Consider the following 18,926-nt stretch of genomic DNA (forward strand, 5'->3'; position numbering starts at 1 on the left):
AGGCGAGACGCTTCTGACGCTGTCTGTTGTTCAAGAGTGGCTTGACACAAGGAATGCGACAGCTGAAACCCATGTCTTGCATACGTCTGTGCGTAGTGGTTCTTGAAGCACTGACTCCAGCTGCAGTCCACTCTTTCTGAATCTCCCCCACATTTCTGAATCGGTTTTGTTTCACAATCCTCTCCAGGGTGCGGTTATTCCTGTTGCTTGTACACTTTTTTCTACCACATCTTTTCCTTCCCTTCGCCTCTCTATTAATGTGCTTGGACACAGAGCTCTGTGAACAGCCATCCTCTTTTGCAATGACCTTTTGTGTCTTGCCCTCCTTGTGCAAGGTGTCAATGGTCGTCTTTTGGACAACTGTCAAGTCAGCAGTCCTCCCCATGATTGTGTAGCCTACAGAACTAGACTGAGAGGCCGTTTAAAGGCCTTTGCAGGTGTTTTGAGTTAATTAGCTGATTAGAGTGTGGCACCAGATGTCTTCAATATTGAACCTTTTCACAATATTCTAATTTTCTGAGATACTGAATTTGGGATTTTCCTTAGTTGTCAGTTATAATCATCATTGCAATACATAATATTGTGGTGTATATTTCCCTTACACCGCAGCTCACTTTCATCTCATCCAGGATTTTCCTGGGTTTAATTTTCCACCTCGTGATGAAAATAATACAGTTTCTTTTAATTTTCCCATTTTCAGCGCCTCTACAAGTTCCATTGGAGAGGATGTCCGTGTACACGAGAGTGACATTCAGCCTGGTGCATCATGTACATATCCATCATGAAGGACACAGCAGACATTTGCAGAAAACTATAAACTAATACTCCTATGTTGGAATAATACTGACTGGCTCCAGGTTTTCTGCGTGTCAGTGACTAAGAGGTAATTTTATTAAATCACAAATGTATAGGAATATGCGCTTATAGAGCATATCAGCTAAAACAATGAAGCTCCTTTTAAAGTATTTTTAGCGCATTTTTTTCACAAGAAATGTCTATATAAGCACCTGTGAAAGCACCCCATAGTTCTGTCAAAACAAAATAGAAAAGGTTATTTATATTTTGTATAATCGTATTGTTCAAGAAAGGTGGGAAAAAAAGCCTATTGTGATTTCAATTCCTTTATTTCCGTGAGAACATGAATGCAGCAAGCAAGTTACGAAATGACGCGTTGGTACTGAAAACTTTCGCTTCCTAAAACCGAAAAGGTCTGCAGACTGTTATTACCGGGTAGAGTACACAAAATTACCCCGTAGTCACTTGTGATATCATCAGGAGTTACTTCCTTTTAACACTTTTTATTTTCATTTTTAAGTGCAGTGTTTGCAGCGTGTTGGTGTGTCCGCATCACCATGGTCGGACTCAATGGTCGGTAGGTAGCGTTATGTTTCTTTTATCCGGGCTAAATAAACCACAATAGTCGGAACACAGCTAATGTAACGTTAGCTAGCGCTCGTGACGCAACATGTAGCGGTTGTTTCAGTATTTGTAACTTTGTGTTCGTCTGTTGTCATCCACATATGTCCCTTCAACCGACTTTCTAAACTCAGAGACAGACAGAGAGAGATAGACATAGAGGAATGTGTGAGCCTCAACAGCTAGTTAATAGTTAATTGTTACAAAGGAGTGGTTCGTTATTTAATGATAGCTGCTAGCTATGGTTCCTATATGCCTCTTCACTGAGGAACCATCAAAAAAAGATTAAGGAACCAACTGGGGCACAAAAGTGGGAGTGTACAAATGATGGTCATTACTTGACGACTAGATCAATTTAAGCATTGATTTGTCAAAGTGACAACCCAGTAAACTACTTTTTGGGGCTCTGCTGTAGTTAAAACGCTTTAGCCAGTACTGATGAGTGTTTTATAGACTATTCATGCATCACATGTCTCATGAGGATTCTTATTCAGTCTCTAAAAATATTATCTGGACTCATCTAAATGCAGTAACCAATTTCTGCAATTGTCATTGTGAGTACAATTATAACATCTGTGATATCAGTGTAAACACTGTATCTATAAAGACCGCTGTGGCTGCTCTTACTGTAATTTGTGGATGCCTAAAATTGGATTTAAAGAGAGTGAGGGAAGGTGCTCAGATTGCTCACGATACAGTTGACCTGTCTTGTCGTCTGTAATCCCACAGGTGTTCTGCAGTAAATATGGGTGAGATGGAAGAAGCCAAGGCGTCGTGCCTTAACATCCTCACGTACCACAGGGAGCTGCTGGTGTCCCGGCTGAGGAGTCTTCAATGCATCCTGGACAACCTGCTGGCCTGCGGCTTCGTCTGTGAAGAAGATGTTGAGATCGTACAGCGATCTGCCACCAAGACAGATCAGGCAGGACATCTGTTCAAAAAACTAATACAATATATTCTTAGCTCTCTCTAAAACATGCTCTAGTTAAAAATAGAAAATACAGTTGGACATTTTTGAAATGATAACCAACAGAGACGTTCTTTAATGTGATCATTTTCTAGGTGCGCAAAATCTTGGAGCTAGTCCAGTGCAAAGGGGAGGAGGCCTGTGAGTACTTTATTTACGTCATCTATAAAGTACGTGACGCATACATAGACTTCCAGCCGTGGGTGAAAGAGATCGACTACACACCAAGCAGTGATGTAACGGTGATGACAGTGGTGAACACCGACCCCAGTAAGTAATACAGTCACTGATGTTCTGTATGTCTGTACTGTATGTCGACTGATGTCTAGATGTTAGCAGAGTATGAACAGTTGTATTGTTGTGTTTTATTGTATTGCATCATACATAGAGATGTTTCTGCCTTTCTGTCCACTCCATTTACATCAATGAGAAAAATACCAAATTGCAAGAATAAATTTGACATTCAAAATGCTTAAATGGAAGAATGTATTCCAAATGTTAAGAATAAAACAGTCGTTATGCAAACATTTTTGTGATAAATAAAATTTGCATTACTGATTCTTTGATGTGTAATTATTGTAATGTTGAAAATTGTGGCCCAATTACATTGTGAGGTAACAATGGAAACATTACACACCTCAGAGTATGAAAGTGTCATCAAATGTCTGGGCAGATCTGTAGTCTTCTTTTACTTATTTTATCAAATAAATTTAGCTCATTTTAAGATGGTGATGATTTGTGAAACAACAGCTCAGGTCAAAGCATGTTAAAATCACTTCTCTCAACTTCTAGGAGACATATCATGGTCATATCCAAACTTTCCTCAGACTGTCTGTCTGAACATATCTGTATTCGTTTTCTGTCTGGAACACTCACAGTCTTTTTAAGTCCGCCTCCAAAAAATCACAGTCTGCTCTCATTTGTCGGTGTTCCTGGGTATTGCCGTCTTGATTTGGGACTTACCTGTTCTGGCTTGAGACTTGACTTAGGAATTGTCTCGTCTTGGCTTGGGACTTACTTGTCTTGACTTAGGTATGGACTTGGGGAGTTGCTCTTCTTGACTTGGGGACTTGTTTGTCTAGATTTGCGACTTGCCAGTCTTGACTGGGGACTTGAGGTCAAATAATTGAGTCTTACTTGTGATTTGCAAAACAATGACTTGGTCCCACTCCTTGGTCCTTAGTAACAATATTCTGAATCACCAGACCTTATGACACCACTGAAAGCTTCTGTATTGCACTAATTCATTGTCTTCCTCCTCTAAGTCAGCAGGTATTGTGAGAAGTTGAGGCATGAGATGAGCCGGGACACCTGTTTCATCATGTCATACGGCCAGCGAGAGGAGACCCGCCTGGAGGAGCTATACACTGACACACAGATGGAACTGCTGAACGACTGCAATGAAAGTCTGGGCTTCTTGGAGAGTCTGGACCAGCTCCTAGGAGACCATGCGGTCTTCAATCCCCAAGGTGAAACCATCTATGTGATGGGGGATGCTGGTGTGGGAAAATCCATCCTCCTGCAGAAGCTCCAGAACCTCTGGTCCAAGAAGGACCTGCAGACGGACGCCATCTTCTTCTTTAAGTTCCGCTGCAGGATGTTCAGCATCTTCAAGGACACAGATCAGATCTCCCTCAGAGACCTTTTGTTCAAATACAACTGCGACCCAGATCACGATCCAGATAATGAGGTGTTTGACTACATCCTGCGCTTCCCGGAGAAGGTTCTTTTTACATTTGATGGCTATGATGAGATCCAAATGAATGACCTGATGAATGCTCCTGAAGTGGTGTCACCAGAAGTCAAGGCACACCCCGTCCAGCTGCTCATCAGCTTGCTTTGTGGGAAACTACTCAAGGGCTCCCAGAAGGTGCTGACGGCCCGGACGGGGACCGAGATCCAGAGCAGGGTGATCAGAAAGAAGGTGGCTCTGCGGGGGTTCTCCCCGGCTCATCTGAAGACCTACATTGATCTTCACTTCAAGGAGCAGGAGCACCGAGATCTGGTGTCTGTTCAGCTGGATGCCAGCCCCCACCTCTGTGGCCTCTGCTCCACCCCGCTGTTCTGCTGGATTGTACTAAAGAGCTTTAGGCACCTGCACACCATGCACGATAGCTTTTATCTGCCTGAAACCTGCATCACACTCACGGACATCTTCCTCCTGCTGTCTGAGGTGTTCCTCAGCCGCTCGGGCTCAGCTGCGCCGTCTCTCCTGAAGAAAAGCACTCGGTGCGTCTCAGAGACATTCAAAGCAGGGCTCAGGCCTCTCGCAGCATTTGCCAAACTGGCCCTTCAAGGTATGGAGAGAGGTAGCTTCATTTACAGCCAAGAGGAGATCACTGAGTGTGGCCTGGCAGAGGAGGACCTGACCCTGGGCTTTCTCAGACCTGTCAGTGAGTATGATGCCAGTGGGAGCCCCGCTACATTTGAACTCCTCCATGTCATCCTCCAGTCTTTCCTGGCGGCGTTTGCTCTGGTGTTAGATGAGCAGGCTGCTGCCAGCTCCATCCTCAAGTTCTTTGCAAAGTGCAGCAGGAAAAGAGAATCGTCCTGTCTGCCGTTGGATCTCTGCATCTGTGGCTCCTCAAAGTCCAACGAACAGACGTCATTTGAAACGAATGAACACCTCCAGTTCACTAATCTCTTCTTGTGTGGACTGCTGTCCAAGGCTCACGCCGGCCTGATGGAGCACCTAGTGTGTCCTGTGTTACTGAAAAGAAAACAGGCCTTGCTGAAATCCTACCTCTCTACCAGTGTAAAGTCCCACCTCATTGGCTTACCCCACCACAACAGTGGGGAGGGCAGCAAAGTTCACGTTTTGCCCAACTTCCTGTGGATGCTGAGGTGCATCTTTGAGACAGGCAGCAAAGACATCGCTAAGATGACAGCGAAAGGCATCACAGCCGACTTCATCAAGCTGGGTTACTGCAATGTGTTCTCAGGGGACTGCACCGCCCTGAACTTTGTACTGCAGCACCGTCGGAGCCTCCTGGGCCTTGACATGGACAACAACAACATCAGTGACTATGGGGTGAAGCAGCTGAGGCCCTCCTTCTGCAAGATGACAATAGTCAGGTAAAAAACATACACACCGTCAAATCTCCATTGATGGACGTTCAGACTGATATTATAATGTAAACACTAATCCAACTGCTTCTCTTCAGATTGTGTGTCAACCACCTGTCTGACAGCAGCATCGAGGTTCTTGCAGAGGAGCTGTGTAAGCCCAAAGTCGTGGAGGTCTTAGGGTGAGTGAACATGGCAATTCGTTCCAAGATAAATGTGTGCCAGTGGGGAAAAAAAATGTACACTGTAAACAAGTGTTTGTATAGCTCCATAAAGTACAATTCTGCTCTGTTTTTCTGAAAGTGAAACAGAATCTTCAACCTTTAATTCGTTTTTTTGTCCTCAGGCTTTACAGCAATTACATCACAGATGTTGGAGCCAAGCTAGTTGCTCAGATAATTGAGGAATGCCCAAAGCTGCGAGTTGTCAAGTATGTTTCTAACCTGTATCAATATAAAGTTTCAACACTATAATAATTATAATATTTGTAAAATGAATATGTGTCTTATGTTTCTTAAATTGTTGACATTGCTTTGTCCTCAGGATTGGGAAAAACAAGATCACTAGTGTTGGTGGGAGGCATTTGGCCAGCGCGATTCAGAGGAGCACTTCTATATTTGATGTGGGGTAAGACTTCACTGCTGTAAAACGACTTGGCTGGTTTAGTTCACTTAAAGCAGCATATTCTCATCCAGCTGTGCTCATGAAATAAATGGTATCTCAAGTGACACAAAATATGTTCAGCAAGTTATCTAAAAAAACAAAATTCTTTAAACGATTGAACCCAAATTTGGCAAACCATTACAATACGTCTGTCAAGTTTTAGCAAGTTGCGCAGTTTTCCAAGCGTTTTTTCCGCTAACCTGACAGGTTAACAGCCGTATCCAAAATCCATTGGTGAATAAAGCATAGTAAATTACAGCAGAGAGGAGTTGTTCGATTTGGCGGCATCCAGCGGCGAGATTGCAGATTGCAACCAACTGAAACTTCTCCTGTGTGCCAAGCGTATAGGAGAACTAAAGTGGCCAAAGCGAAAACATGTAAATGTAAATGGCGTTTGGGTTTGGTTTGTCCATTCTGGGCTACTGTAGAAACATGGTGGCCGGCTCTGTGAAGAGGACCTGCTCCTTTTGTAGTTCTAAAAAGGGGTCCTATTAAAGTGTCGAAAACACGTTTCTTATTTCCAAGTGATTATACACCGAAGAAAACGTACTTATTAATCATATATTCCTTTCTGCCGATTGATCCCCCTAAATTGTACACAATTGTAAAAGCATGAAAACTTGTCTAATACATTTTCTCTTAGAGGATACTGCAGGTCCTTTGTGTTTGTATGCTTTCTGACGCAGCCCGATGACTGTTTTCATATCTTTGCTTGCAGAATGTGGGGGAACAGCATTGGTGATGAGGGAGCAGAGGCATTTGCGGAAGCTCTGAGGCACCACCCGAGACTTACCAACCTCAGGTGAGAAGGCAGCTACCTACAAAGACAATAAAAACCTGCTGATTTAAAATCATTGATTAAATTAAGTACTTTCTATGTTCTAGTCTCTCGGCCAATGGCATCACATCTAAAGGTGGGAGGTGCCTGGCAGAAGCACTGAAAGAGAACAGCGTCCTCAGGATATTCTGGTAAGCAGGTCGCCCAGTTTGAGTGAAGAGAATATCTGAAGTTCTAACAGAACTCTGTATTGAAGTGCGTCTCTGTGCTGTTGTAGGTTAGTGCAGAACGAGTTGACTGACGATGCAGCTTCACAGTTGGCTGAGTTGGTCCAAGCGAACACAGGTTTAAGCCACCTCTGGTAAAGAAAACACACATGCATGAACACGCTCTGTATTTACTCACATGATGTGAAGACCAGGGGTCTCATTTATAAAACAGTGCGTAGGATTCACACTAAATGTTTGCGTACGTACAAATTAGGAAAAAATGTCCCAGTGCTTAATTTGCTTTTATAAATCCTAAACCAACCTGTAAATGAGCGCAGCTGGTTCAGCCTCACATCCCGCCCTCTACACTCCCACATTCAACCATAAACGGTCGGTGCAAATCACCTCATGAATGTTGATGCGTAGAAATGAGCTGATCAGTGGGTCTTTACGGTGAATCACTACCGAGAGGAAGAACAAGAATGGATTTTTATTTTTGCTTGTGGATGAGATGATCCCTGATCCCTCATTCTCTCCTAATTCTTCCATTGAGGCAGTCCTAACAGTACAGAGTATCTATCTATCTATCATTACACATCACGAGTCTCACTGTGGTATTTATACGTTTACAGGAATCAGACTGATTGTGAATATAATTTTTTTTTAAGTTTGATAGGTGAACGCAATTTATTTATTTAAGTTTTGTTATAGCATTATGATCAGGACTGATAATGAGGATATGGTGGTGATCGTGCAAGAGCTGTCACTGACTTTGCCAATTTACATAATCCATATGTGCAGGGTTAGGTAGGCAGAGTGTTTGACCGTCACCACGGTGACTGCGCTCTGATACTCTCATCAGACAGTTGTTTACAGTTTGTCTGTGTACAGTATCTGTCTCCATCGAATAAACCGTAAATTAATCAATAAAGTCAAGTTCACTGCAGCGATTTTACAAACAAAAATGATATGAAATCTAAAATCGTTCTATTAGAAGAGACTATTGACGTTCTGTTCTGCAGTTCTTTAACGCTATCTGACGTTATCTTACAGTGATCATTTCATCAGTTGCAGCTGATGCAAAATTTGATTTGAGGTTTGAGTTGGTTTATCTTTTTACAATTGAAATGTGCTTAGTTATGGCTCACTAGTACAAGCACAAATAACACTGCTGGTTTGAATGTTAATGATAAAGAGAATATATAAGTGCAAAGTAACTTTTGATATGAAGTGAAATTAAATGTGAGAGGCATCATTATACCTGTAATGACGCCTCTCACATGTAATTTCTACAGTCTGTCTTCAATTCACCACCTCAACATCTGCTTCGCCAGTTTCCCCGTGTCTCCAAAGTGTTCGTACGCATGGGTCAGAGATCCGTACACATTCTACAGTCAAGTTTGCTTTTATAGATCACAATGTTTGCGTACGCAGCAGTTATAAATGAGACCCCTGTTGAATACCATGGTCAGACACTGAGAAAGTCACATGCTTTGTATATTTGTCTGCAGGTTAATCAACAATCAGTTCACTGTGGATGGGATCAAAAACCTCACTGCGGGCCTTACCCACAACACAGCACTCAAAGAGATATGGTGGGGATCAAGTATCATTTCACAGTGACTCTCAGCCATTTATTTTTTTTCTCTCCAAATGCTGCGGACCAACTGTTTTCACACAGTTGCTGCTTTGTTGCATTCCATCTGTGGTAACATTTAATTTCATCCAATTATCAAAGTGATGCAAGAAAAGAAGACTCAGACTTTATCAAATTTGTATCACAGTTAAAGTGAGACTGTCCAACAACAACCACATGAATGATTAACAGTAGTAGAGAAGAGACGTGAGTCAGTCAATCAACTGACAGCAAAGGACTGCTGCGGGGGAGACATATTTTTGTAGGTTAATCTAGCATTTCACTGGTTCTCTCGACAAAAGATAAGAAAATAAGCTCTGTGGCAAACTAACATTTGTGATACTTATTTTAGTTACACATTTTGTTCAGCAAGATAATCTTCACGAATGGATACCACTTTTATGATTTCGCTCGTAGTGATGAACCTACGGAGAATTATCAACTGAATCTGCAGCTCCCCTTGACTTTACTGTTTTGGCTCGCTCTCACGGCTTTCATAGCGTTGTTTTGGGCCGCAGCAGGCAGCTCTTTTGAGAGAAAAAGCTCTAAAACACGACCTGCCCAGCAGCAAACAGCTGACAGACACAGTGAGAGACTAGCTGGTGAACACAGTGGAGCGTTTAACAGTTAGAGAAACAGATATAGATAGATAGAGACCCAAAACAGATCTAAAAGTGAGAGAATATTGGACTTACATTCATCACATGGACACAAACACAACTCCAGATGACTGATCATGTTGCCAAGTGGCCCAAAAAAACCTGTTATTACAGGTTAAATATTGCTAATAACAATATCTTAAATTATGTTATTGATGCAGTTATTGCCGAAGACAATAGAATAAGCTTTCTTCTTTTATAAATTATTTTTTATAAAAAAATCATATATAATATAAAAAAAGATTTTACTACTGGCAAAAGTAGGGTACTGAAGTAGCCTTCTGCTATTGTGTATGACAAAACGTCTCTGGGTTTTTGCAGTTAGCCCTTCATGTTAAACTGTAGACTAAATTCAAATGAATGTATCCTGAAAGACAATTCGGGTTGGAATTGCTAAATTAGTTGTATTTAATGTATTATTGTGATTATAGTGATGCATCGGGAAGCTCACGTGCTTTGTTTTGCTGTTTCTGTTAATTGAAAATTAGTCAGTCACTATAGTAGTTTGTAGAATTAAGCCATTTCCATGTAGTCTCCCTTTTGAAAGCATGAATGTCTGATTGTTTTCTTACAGTGTGAAAGGAAACCAGCTCTCTGAGGAGGAAGAGAAACTGTTTGTGGAAGAGAAAAGGCTGCGGTTCTACTGACTGGGCACTCCTGTGAGCCAAGCATCTGCTGGCGAATGTCCATATGAAAAGACAAAGTGTGTTCACTGTATGCAGTGTCACCAAGCTGACACAGTATGGTGTATGATTTCACCTGGGTGCAACTGTTTGGCTAACGATAATGGAAATACCGCATACGCATCACATTGTTCATTGTTGATGAAACCATTTTTGCAAAACAGTATGTTGCGTGTTCATGTAGAATATGTTTACTATGAAATTTTGACCAAATATTTGACAGCCGACATGACTGAGGAAAAAAGGAAGTGGAAACACAGTAAAAAGAGGAAAACAAACCAACGGCTTCCTTCTCTGTGAACCCTTTGATAGACTTTAGGTGCATGTTGTTATTTGTATGCATATATAAACATAACTATTATATTTATTATTTGACTATAACAGCTAGTTTTCCACATAGCTGATGGGATGTGTTGAGGTGTACATTAGTGTGAGGAGAGTGAATGTTTACTGTCTGTGCAGAGATACCCTTTGGCAACTGGATGCCAATACGAATGTATTCAGTTGCATGACGTCAGTGTATAGATGTGTTGTGATGTCCTCTGGTGAACGAGGACAAAACATGGAACTTAGTTCAATAAAGAAGACTGCTCTCTCTCTATTCTCTGGATCTGTTTCCCTCAATAGATCTTTTTCACAGCAGAACTCATCAAATGAATTATGCCACTGTTCTGTTGAAGTGTTCCAGTAATCTACTGCATGACATTGAGCTAGCATGGCCAATAGTAGCATCTTCAAACTGACTTACCCAAAAGGATGGCAGCCATTATTTAGGTTGAAAATGCTATATTTTTTAAATTTCTGCCACGAAAAAGGCCCATTATTTAAAATATGAGGCAATTTCTTGTTGTAGTCTTACTATCGTATTTAATTAAAAAAAATGGCAGCAAAATGTAATTGTACAGTATGCCATAGATACTTCATAAAAGTCAGAATAGTATTCCATGTAAAAAGGTCCCTGTAAAAATGTAAAAAAATAGTATAGTGAAGAAATGTGATTAAAAAAGTCATGGTGGGATATGCCCCTAAAAAATGTAAAAAAATTAACAAAGTCATAGCTTAGTAGTATATAAAAAAAGTAATAAAAAAAGTAATAGTATAGTAAGTGGAAAAAAGTAAATAAGTCATTGTATACTATGTCGATAATCATAAAAAGTCATACAAAATAAAATCGTATGTCAAAAATAGTTCTAAAAAAGTGAAAGTATAGTACGTCAAAAAAGTCATAGTATAGTATATTGGAAAAAAAGTGAAAGTATAGTCGAAAGTTGTATATAGTGTGTCTAAAAAAGTCCAAGTATAGTATTTTGAAACAATAGTTTACTATGTCGCAAAAAGTCAAAATATAGGGTTTTTTTCAACAATACCATTATTTTATATATATATACACTTTTCTGTTTTTTTTTTACATAAACTGACTCTTATTACTTTTTTTGACTTTTTCATGATATTTTTTTCGATATACTTAATTATGACTTTTTCGACACACTATACTATGACTTTTTAATGAATTGTTTTCGCCATACTTTTCGACTTGTTTCAATATACTATAATATGACTATTTTATTACTTTTTGCAACATATGTAACTATATATGACTTTTTTTGTTTACATACTCTACTATGACTTAACAACCTAACCAAGTAAGGGATATTCAAGTGTTTGTATTGTATTGTAAATTATCCACCAAGTTACTGACGTCTCTTTCCCAATGTAAGTCTATGGGAAAAAAGTCTTTTTTTAGGCCCCATGGAATCGTGTGACGGACCCAGGAATTGTAATGCCTCAAAGCCTGGCGCCCTCTCACATGCGCAGTGTAATTGAAGCTGCGACGGAGCGTTACAGCAGAAGGCGCAATAAATAAAGGGATGGACCTGCACAGGTACTCTTTGGTGGCGCTCAGCCTGACCAGGCAGCAACCTCCATTTCTGAAAAGTGAAGCAAATTCTGAAGTGCTTCAAACTAGCATTCGTTCTTCAGGGGGCGACTCCTCTGGTTGCAAAAAGAAGTCTGGTTGTATAGAAGTCTATGAGAAAATGACTCTACTTCTCACCTGATTTATTACCTCAGTAAACATTGTAAACATGAGTTTATGGTCTCAATCTCAAGTCTTCTTCAAAACAGCATGATGTTCATTTAGTAAATTATGGTCCATTTAGAGTCAAATAGGCCATAAAGCAGGGTTTAATTTAGGGCGTGGATACCTTGTGATCAAAGTATATGGCATCTCTACCACAGCTTCGCTCCTCAGCAGTCCAAATGTGGTCGCCAAAATCCAAGATGGTGATGGCCAAAATGCTGAACTCAAGGCTTCAAAACCGCTGTCGACAAACCAACGGGTGACGTCACGATGACTACCTCCACTTCTTTGATACAGTCCAGGGGCCTGACAGAGCTTTTTGGTAACGGTCGTTTATGGTCTTTTATTAGATATCTTATTAGAATATTGACACACAATCAGGACAAGGCTGTTTTTCTTTTGAAATAAAAGCTCTATAGAGCAACTTTCCTCAAAGGAAGCCCAGGATGAAGCTTTTTTTTTTTTTTTAATAAAAGCCCCCCAACTCTCACTGTATGTTAACAGGAAATGAGGAATTGACCTATTTTTTCAAAAAATAAAAGCCCCATACAGTAGCTATATCATAACAGGAAGCTCAGGGTGAGGCACGTTTCTCAAAAAAAAAAACCCTAACAGTCACTGTTTATGATCAGGAAAATAAGATGAGACCTAGTTTTTCAAAAGTAAAAGTGCTTTCAGCTTTTGTTAAGGGCTTAGACCTTAACTGATTTCATCCTAATTCCAACAAAGACAATTTAAGGAAACATTCCTTCTTTGTATACTTGAGCTCATTTAAGTCCTTGCTCTAAAACTCCCATTTGAAAATGTTTATAGTTTACTTTATTATTTTGCATCCATCATCACTTTCCCAACTGCTCATACTGCTTCACCTTTTTTTCATTTTAAACTCAAATCTACTGGTGCATACTCCATTCAAACATCAAAATCTTCCGCATCTGTCATACATTATAAGTTTTGTACAACTTTTTAAGCCCATTTATACTTTTTGAAAATATTACACACAGCTGATTGAGAATTCATAATTTGAACCATCCATTTCCTACTTTTTCAACTCATTCATACTCCTTCAGAAGCCTCTTCATCCAAATAGCAATTCAGTTTAGCCTCAGCCTTTCAACACTTAGTATTGACATCTCAATATATTCAGGAATTGTTTTCTCAGGTTTTATGTTTTATTATTTTTTTTTTACAGCAAAATATATAGATACACATTGTCAGATTTCAGACACTATGCAATTTAAAATATTAGAAATGTTGTGCTCTCTTACAATAAAAAAAATGTCTGGATATTTATCATGTTTTATCTATTCAATAGTTACAAGGAAAACTTCTTGATACTTGAGTATTTCATGATACTCATCAACTGCTATGTGAAAATGTGTTTTACTACACAATGAATATCAGTAGTCATAAGCTAATACAAATATAGCCTCCCAGTACCAAATGCCATGAGGATATGTCAAGAGCACTACAAATACATACTGATACACAGATTCCAAAAATGTTATATTGAATAAGTCGGTCAGTCTGTCAAGAATACTTTAACATTCATCTCTCTACCTTCAGTGTTTAGAAATACATTTTTTTTAAGTTAGTGACACAACTGCAATAAATGCAATTCTTAATCTCAGTGAGGTTATTAAAGTATTCTACCTTTCTGTTTGACACTCTAAGGGTCCCCCACTGACTCTGTCATTCCCAGGACATTGTCCTACCGGTACACTCCCCTGCACATCCCTTCTATGTTTCTTTATTTAAATACACTTGACACTTTTCCATTACACTTGTTTATAGTACTGTTATCTGTTTGTTTGTGCACTATATTTTACAGTAAATTTGTATGTTTCCATTTTTTGCACTGTGTTAATTGTTTAATGTTATGCACCACCCGTCATGTCAAATTCCTTGTATGCGCAACATACCTTGGCAAATAAACGGTTCTGATTCTGATAAGGCCAGATGTTATCATGTCATACGCAGACAGAAGAGAGTGATGCTTTTATTATATGTAGTGATTAAAGATGGATTCATATTTCTCTTGCTTGCCTGACGTTACATTCGGCTCACCGTTCTGCTTGATGAAGGCCTGATAAAACAAAATATATTATATATTTGAGACCCACTGTATATTTCTGTATTGGTAGCTACAAGTCTCTAATAGTCTTACCTCCATTTCGTCCAAGGAGGCAGAACCATCCTCCACTCTCTGTCCAAGGCCATGACTGAAACTTGAGTAACGCTCCTGTGTGAATCACACATAGATAATATTACTGTACCTGTAAATATAAGTCCATTAAACAGTGATTTTCCTTTAGCTGCAGACATACCTTCACCATACCAGCAATGAGCCCGTCCTCAATAATGTGAACAGCATTTCTGAGTCCTCTGGCAAAGGTGTCCATGGCTCCAATGTGAGCGATGAACAGGTCCTCCAGGTCTGTGGACTCCCTGCGCACCTTAGCATCAAAGTTCAGGCCTCCTGGCTGCAGACCACCTTGTTCAACGATGACCTGGAGAAGATTAGACACTAAATAATAACTAGGTTCCTGTATCACTGTTCTGAACTCTACTACAGACTGTGCAATAAACATTTATATAAACATTAAAAATGCACTAATCAATATTTTCTATTTTTATTTTTGGGGTTTTCCAGCTAAGATTGTCCTCATTAGCCTTGCTGGCAGCTGTTTTCAGCTAAATGTTTTCTTATTTGGGGATTTGTTCTCAGTTAAGAACAGAATATATGCTGGGCTTGAGCAATATTACAGTGTGTAGGCTATTTTCATTTCAATACTGCACTGTATTATAGTATTCAAATTATGTTCCTAATATAATTTGTTCCTCTGCCCCTTGTGGTCAAAATATCAATCAATACTAATGATTCATCCTATCAACCTTTGCTAAGTATTTGAACAATGTCAGCTTTTTGTATCCTTATCTTACAGTGTTTGGACAATTACACCTTCACAAACATACTTGGCAATAAACTCTGCTACAAATCAAAGAAATGAGTTCACCTTCATGACCAAGGTGGTGTTCCTGATGTCCATGGGGAACTGGTCCGTGTCCCACCCCAGGTCAGGAGAGCCAGTGTTGGAGTCCACTGAACCCAGCATCCCAAACCTGTCCACCAGCGGAGCGAGGAAGATACAGAAAGTAAAACTGTCACAGTTTTAAAGATGCTGTGGATGTTCCAAACATTTTGCAACAGTGTTTGTTTAGATATTATTCATAACGACTCACGCAGACGCCATGACAACGTCATGTTCGTAGGAGTGTCCTGCCAGAGTGGTGTGGTTGGGCTCAATGTTCAACTTGAAGTGAGTCTCCAGACCGTAATGCTTAAGGAATCCGATGACACTCATAGCATCTAAAGAAGAGAGTGACATATAATCGTCATCATTAGGACTGTTCGATTACAAAAGCATATTTGTTTGGACAAACCTTATTACCATAGTCATACTGGTGTTTGCAGGGCTCCTTAGGCTTGGGCTCGATGAGAAACTGACACTTTAACCCAATCTTCTCTTTGTACTCTGGTGACAAATATACAGACATAAAATTGAAAGTGGGATGCATGCTGACCAAAACTCTGATTTGGAATTAATCCCGTATTCATGTGCACACTTACTGACGGCCATTTTGAAGAAGTTGGCCATGTGCTTCAGTTCAGCAGCAACGTCCGTGTTGTGGACGGAGAGGAAACCCTCCCTTCCTCCCCAAAACACTGAGAAGACAAATGTATACAACGATGTGGCAACATGTGCTGCACTGAGAGAGCATGACGATAGTTTAGACACTCGTACCAAAATTTTCTGCACCCAGCTTCTTGGCAGTATCAAGCCCCTTCTTAAGCTGAGCGCCAGCGTAGGCCAGAACGTGACAGTCTGGGTTGGTGGCAGCACCATTCATGTACCTGTCACATGGATAAAATGTGTATACATCATTAGGTTTACTGAGAAAGAACCTCTTTCCTTGCTACACCTGAGGATTGTTTGGGGGGGGGAACAAAACTCTGACCTTTGGTGGGCAAAGAGGTTGCAGGTGACCCACAGCACCTTGATTCCAGTCTGGCTCTGCAGCTGGAGAGCCAGGTCTGTTATTTCATCCAGGTTCCTGTTGGACTCCTCCAGGGTGGAGCCCTCAGGAGCCATATCCCTGTAGAAAACAGAGGACGGGTATTACATTTCACTACTTTTAAATACTATTAAATTAATTAATTGCAGCGATTTGCACAGAGGAAGTCGACAAAGGAGGGTTTTAAGGCACAACACCATGTAGCAAATCTTGCTGGCACTAGATAGGTATTCTAATAATCTATTTCAACCAATATTCAAACATGTAAAGTACAGGTAGTTTCATTATGTAAGCCCAGATAATAAATAAAGAAAAAAACAAACCTATCAAAAACAATGAAATGGTCAACTACCTGTCATGAAATGTGTAGTATTTCACCTGTAAAAAAAGAAAGAAGAAGAAACAGAGGTCACAGAAGAAACACACAGTATAACATATAACCAACTGCGTGTAACTGTGACTTTCATTGTAAAGTTGAAGTGATTTCCTCTCACACCAAGCTTGGTGAAAAACTCAAAAGCAGCCCGGAGTCGCTTCTTGGCTGAGTCCATAGGAGTTCCTTCATTCCAGGGCCGGTGGAGGGTCGGAGACCCAAAAGGATCAGCTCCTAATAAAAGAAGGTGACAATTCAAAGAAAGAAGATAATATCTGTTGGCCTCAATTAAAAATGTATTTCTGTATACAAATCTAAAAAGACAATAGAATGACAGCGTTCATGTGTGTTTACAAGGGCCTATTCACACAGACTGTTTGAGGACTGATGACAAAATGAGTGTTAGGTCAGTTGTTACAGTACCAGTGCCACAGAAGGTGTGCCAGTAGCAGACTGAGAACCTCAGCCAGTCCTCCATCCTTCTCCCCATCAGCACCTGCACAGACGAGCACCGATCTTAAACCTTCAAACATGGTGCACACACACACACACACACACACACACACACAGCAAATAAATATCCTATTACTGATCAAGTTTCGATCCTACTTGGATATGTATCAGGTCAAAATGATATAAAAAAACATGATAAGACATCCACAAACAATGAAGAATTATATAAAGTTCATAGAAAAAGTACATTCATACAAAAAACACACTTTTTAGTGTTAAATATATATGTTTTTAATAAACAAATATACTGTATGTCCAATCCATCATCACATATATCACCTACGCTCAACAATATTACATTAAGTTAGAAAAGTCTAAACACTCTTCTAAAAAATGTATCTATATCGTGCAATATGTATTACAATGAACATCATAGTAGTGTGTGTGTGTGTGTGTGTGTGTGTGTGTGTGTGTGTGTGTGTGTGTGTGTTTGTCCCACACCTACCTCCTCTGCATTGTAGTGTTTGAAGCACAGGACATCTCTAGGCCCAGTGTTGGGTGAGTATGGGATCTTGGGTACGCCTGTGTGCACCATAAACGTTGTGCAATATTCAATGAAACAAACAGCACTTTGATTTTCTTTAGCCATGTGACATGATGAATACGTGCCATCAAAGTGACATGGAAACGAGAGCACAGCATATATCATAATTATTATAATATATACAATACAGTATATAAAACAAATACACATCGTGTATGAAACGTGAAACCTGGTGGTTTGTTTGGGCAATCTCGACATGATGTGGGCTGTACTTTTGCACAACAAGTCCCTCATTGTTCGCGAGTCGCTGCAGCGCAACACACACTTTATGTCCACATCCACAACCACAACATATACACACACACACACACACACACACACACACACACACACAGCAGACATTGTAAACGGCACTTGAAATAACATGATTTACCCCCGAAGAATTCCTCCTGCGCTGCCATTTGTGGATCTCAACTTCTACGGTTCCTATGCAAGCAGACTGCAAGTTTGTCCACGTCCTTCTTCCCAAACAAAGAGCGCCGTTTCCTGTTTAAACACAAGGTGTCGCTAAATCCCTTTTAAACGCGACTCTGGTGTGTGAACATATGCAAATTATATGAAGCCAATGCTACTAAGTAGCATATTTATGTAAACCATATATATACACACACATATATTGATACATTGTGTCCTATATATAATCCATTGTTTCCTAAAACCACCACACTACTATTTGTATTTGTATAATAATAACAATAATAATAATAATTATTAATATTATTTTTATTATTGTTGTTGTTGGGAGTCAACAGTGCACAAACAAAGATTAAGTTAGATAAATATTTAATTTTGTAATTAAACAAGTGTATTACTTTTGCATACCTGTTTCCCTCTACTGTGTACTGTAATACAAATATATTTCTGATAATGATCAAATTATATTTTCATTTATTAATAAAATTTCCATTTGACCCTTCAATTTGTCCCTAATATTAATATACTGAAGTTTTTATTCACACTGTACATGGAATGTGTCGATTTTTAAGCCTTATTTTTATCATACTAAATGTATATGTGACATTATTCAAATATCTTCATGATATATGTGAAAAACAGATATTGAGTCAAAATATATGTAAACGTGTATTATTATTATATTTCAAATTGCCATATGGATTTTTCAGGAAAATATGCGCTTTTAATATTTTGACAGAAGTTACTATAATATTATAAGCATATGTTCTAGATTGTAATGCGCAGGTTAAAATCAACTGCAGCCTTCAGTCTTCATGCACCGCATGTATCTGGAGCGAACCTTCAGG

General features: G+C 39.6%; 2 protein-coding genes across 6 annotated transcripts; one reads left to right on the forward strand and one right to left on the reverse strand.

The window, feature by feature from the left end:
- Positions 1-1,165: 1,165 nt before the first annotated feature.
- On the forward strand, positions 1,166-10,678 carry nod1 (nucleotide-binding oligomerization domain containing 1). Of its 4 annotated transcripts, none has more exons than XM_068734608.1 (13): positions 1,166-1,230; positions 1,316-1,372; positions 2,146-2,338; positions 2,479-2,653; positions 3,649-5,458; positions 5,548-5,631; positions 5,796-5,879; positions 5,993-6,076; positions 6,831-6,914; positions 6,998-7,081; positions 7,168-7,251; positions 8,611-8,694; positions 9,969-10,678. In XM_068734608.1, exons 2-13 carry the CDS (start codon positions 1,353-1,355, stop codon positions 10,039-10,041), a joined length of 2,859 nt encoding a protein of 952 aa, XP_068590709.1. In that variant the 5' UTR covers positions 1,166-1,230; positions 1,316-1,352; the 3' UTR covers positions 10,042-10,678. The 4 variants fall into 4 exon arrangements, with proteins under 4 accessions (XP_068590709.1, XP_068590711.1, XP_068590710.1 ...); XM_068734609.1 differs by having other exon boundaries at positions 1,213-1,230; positions 1,321-1,372; XM_068734610.1 differs by having other exon boundaries at positions 1,190-1,368.
- A 2,642-nt stretch (positions 10,679-13,320) lies between these two features.
- LOC137890511 (uncharacterized) lies at positions 13,321-18,123 on the reverse strand. Of its 2 annotated transcripts, XM_068734622.1 has the most exons (14): positions 18,038-18,123; positions 17,566-17,642; positions 17,031-17,103; positions 16,729-16,841; positions 16,587-16,612; positions 16,178-16,315; positions 15,964-16,073; positions 15,789-15,884; positions 15,610-15,693; positions 15,401-15,527; positions 15,175-15,280; positions 14,485-14,667; positions 14,325-14,399; positions 13,321-14,243 (listed from the first exon to the last, which is right to left on the reverse strand). In XM_068734622.1, exons 1-14 carry the CDS (start codon positions 18,063-18,065, stop codon positions 14,160-14,162), a joined length of 1,320 nt encoding a protein of 439 aa, XP_068590723.1. In that variant the 5' UTR covers positions 18,066-18,123; the 3' UTR covers positions 13,321-14,159. The 2 variants fall into 2 exon arrangements, with proteins under 2 accessions (XP_068590723.1, XP_068590724.1); XM_068734623.1 differs by lacking the exon at positions 18,038-18,123 and having other exon boundaries at positions 17,031-17,130; positions 17,566-17,643.
- Positions 18,124-18,926: the final 803 nt, after the last annotated feature.

Source organism: Cebidichthys violaceus, unplaced genomic scaffold, assembly GCF_023349555.1.
Source record: "Cebidichthys violaceus isolate CVI_PGR_0920_01 unplaced genomic scaffold, fCebVio1.0.p SCAF_65, whole genome shotgun sequence".
Taxonomy (NCBI): Eukaryota; Metazoa; Chordata; class Actinopteri; order Perciformes; family Stichaeidae; genus Cebidichthys; species Cebidichthys violaceus.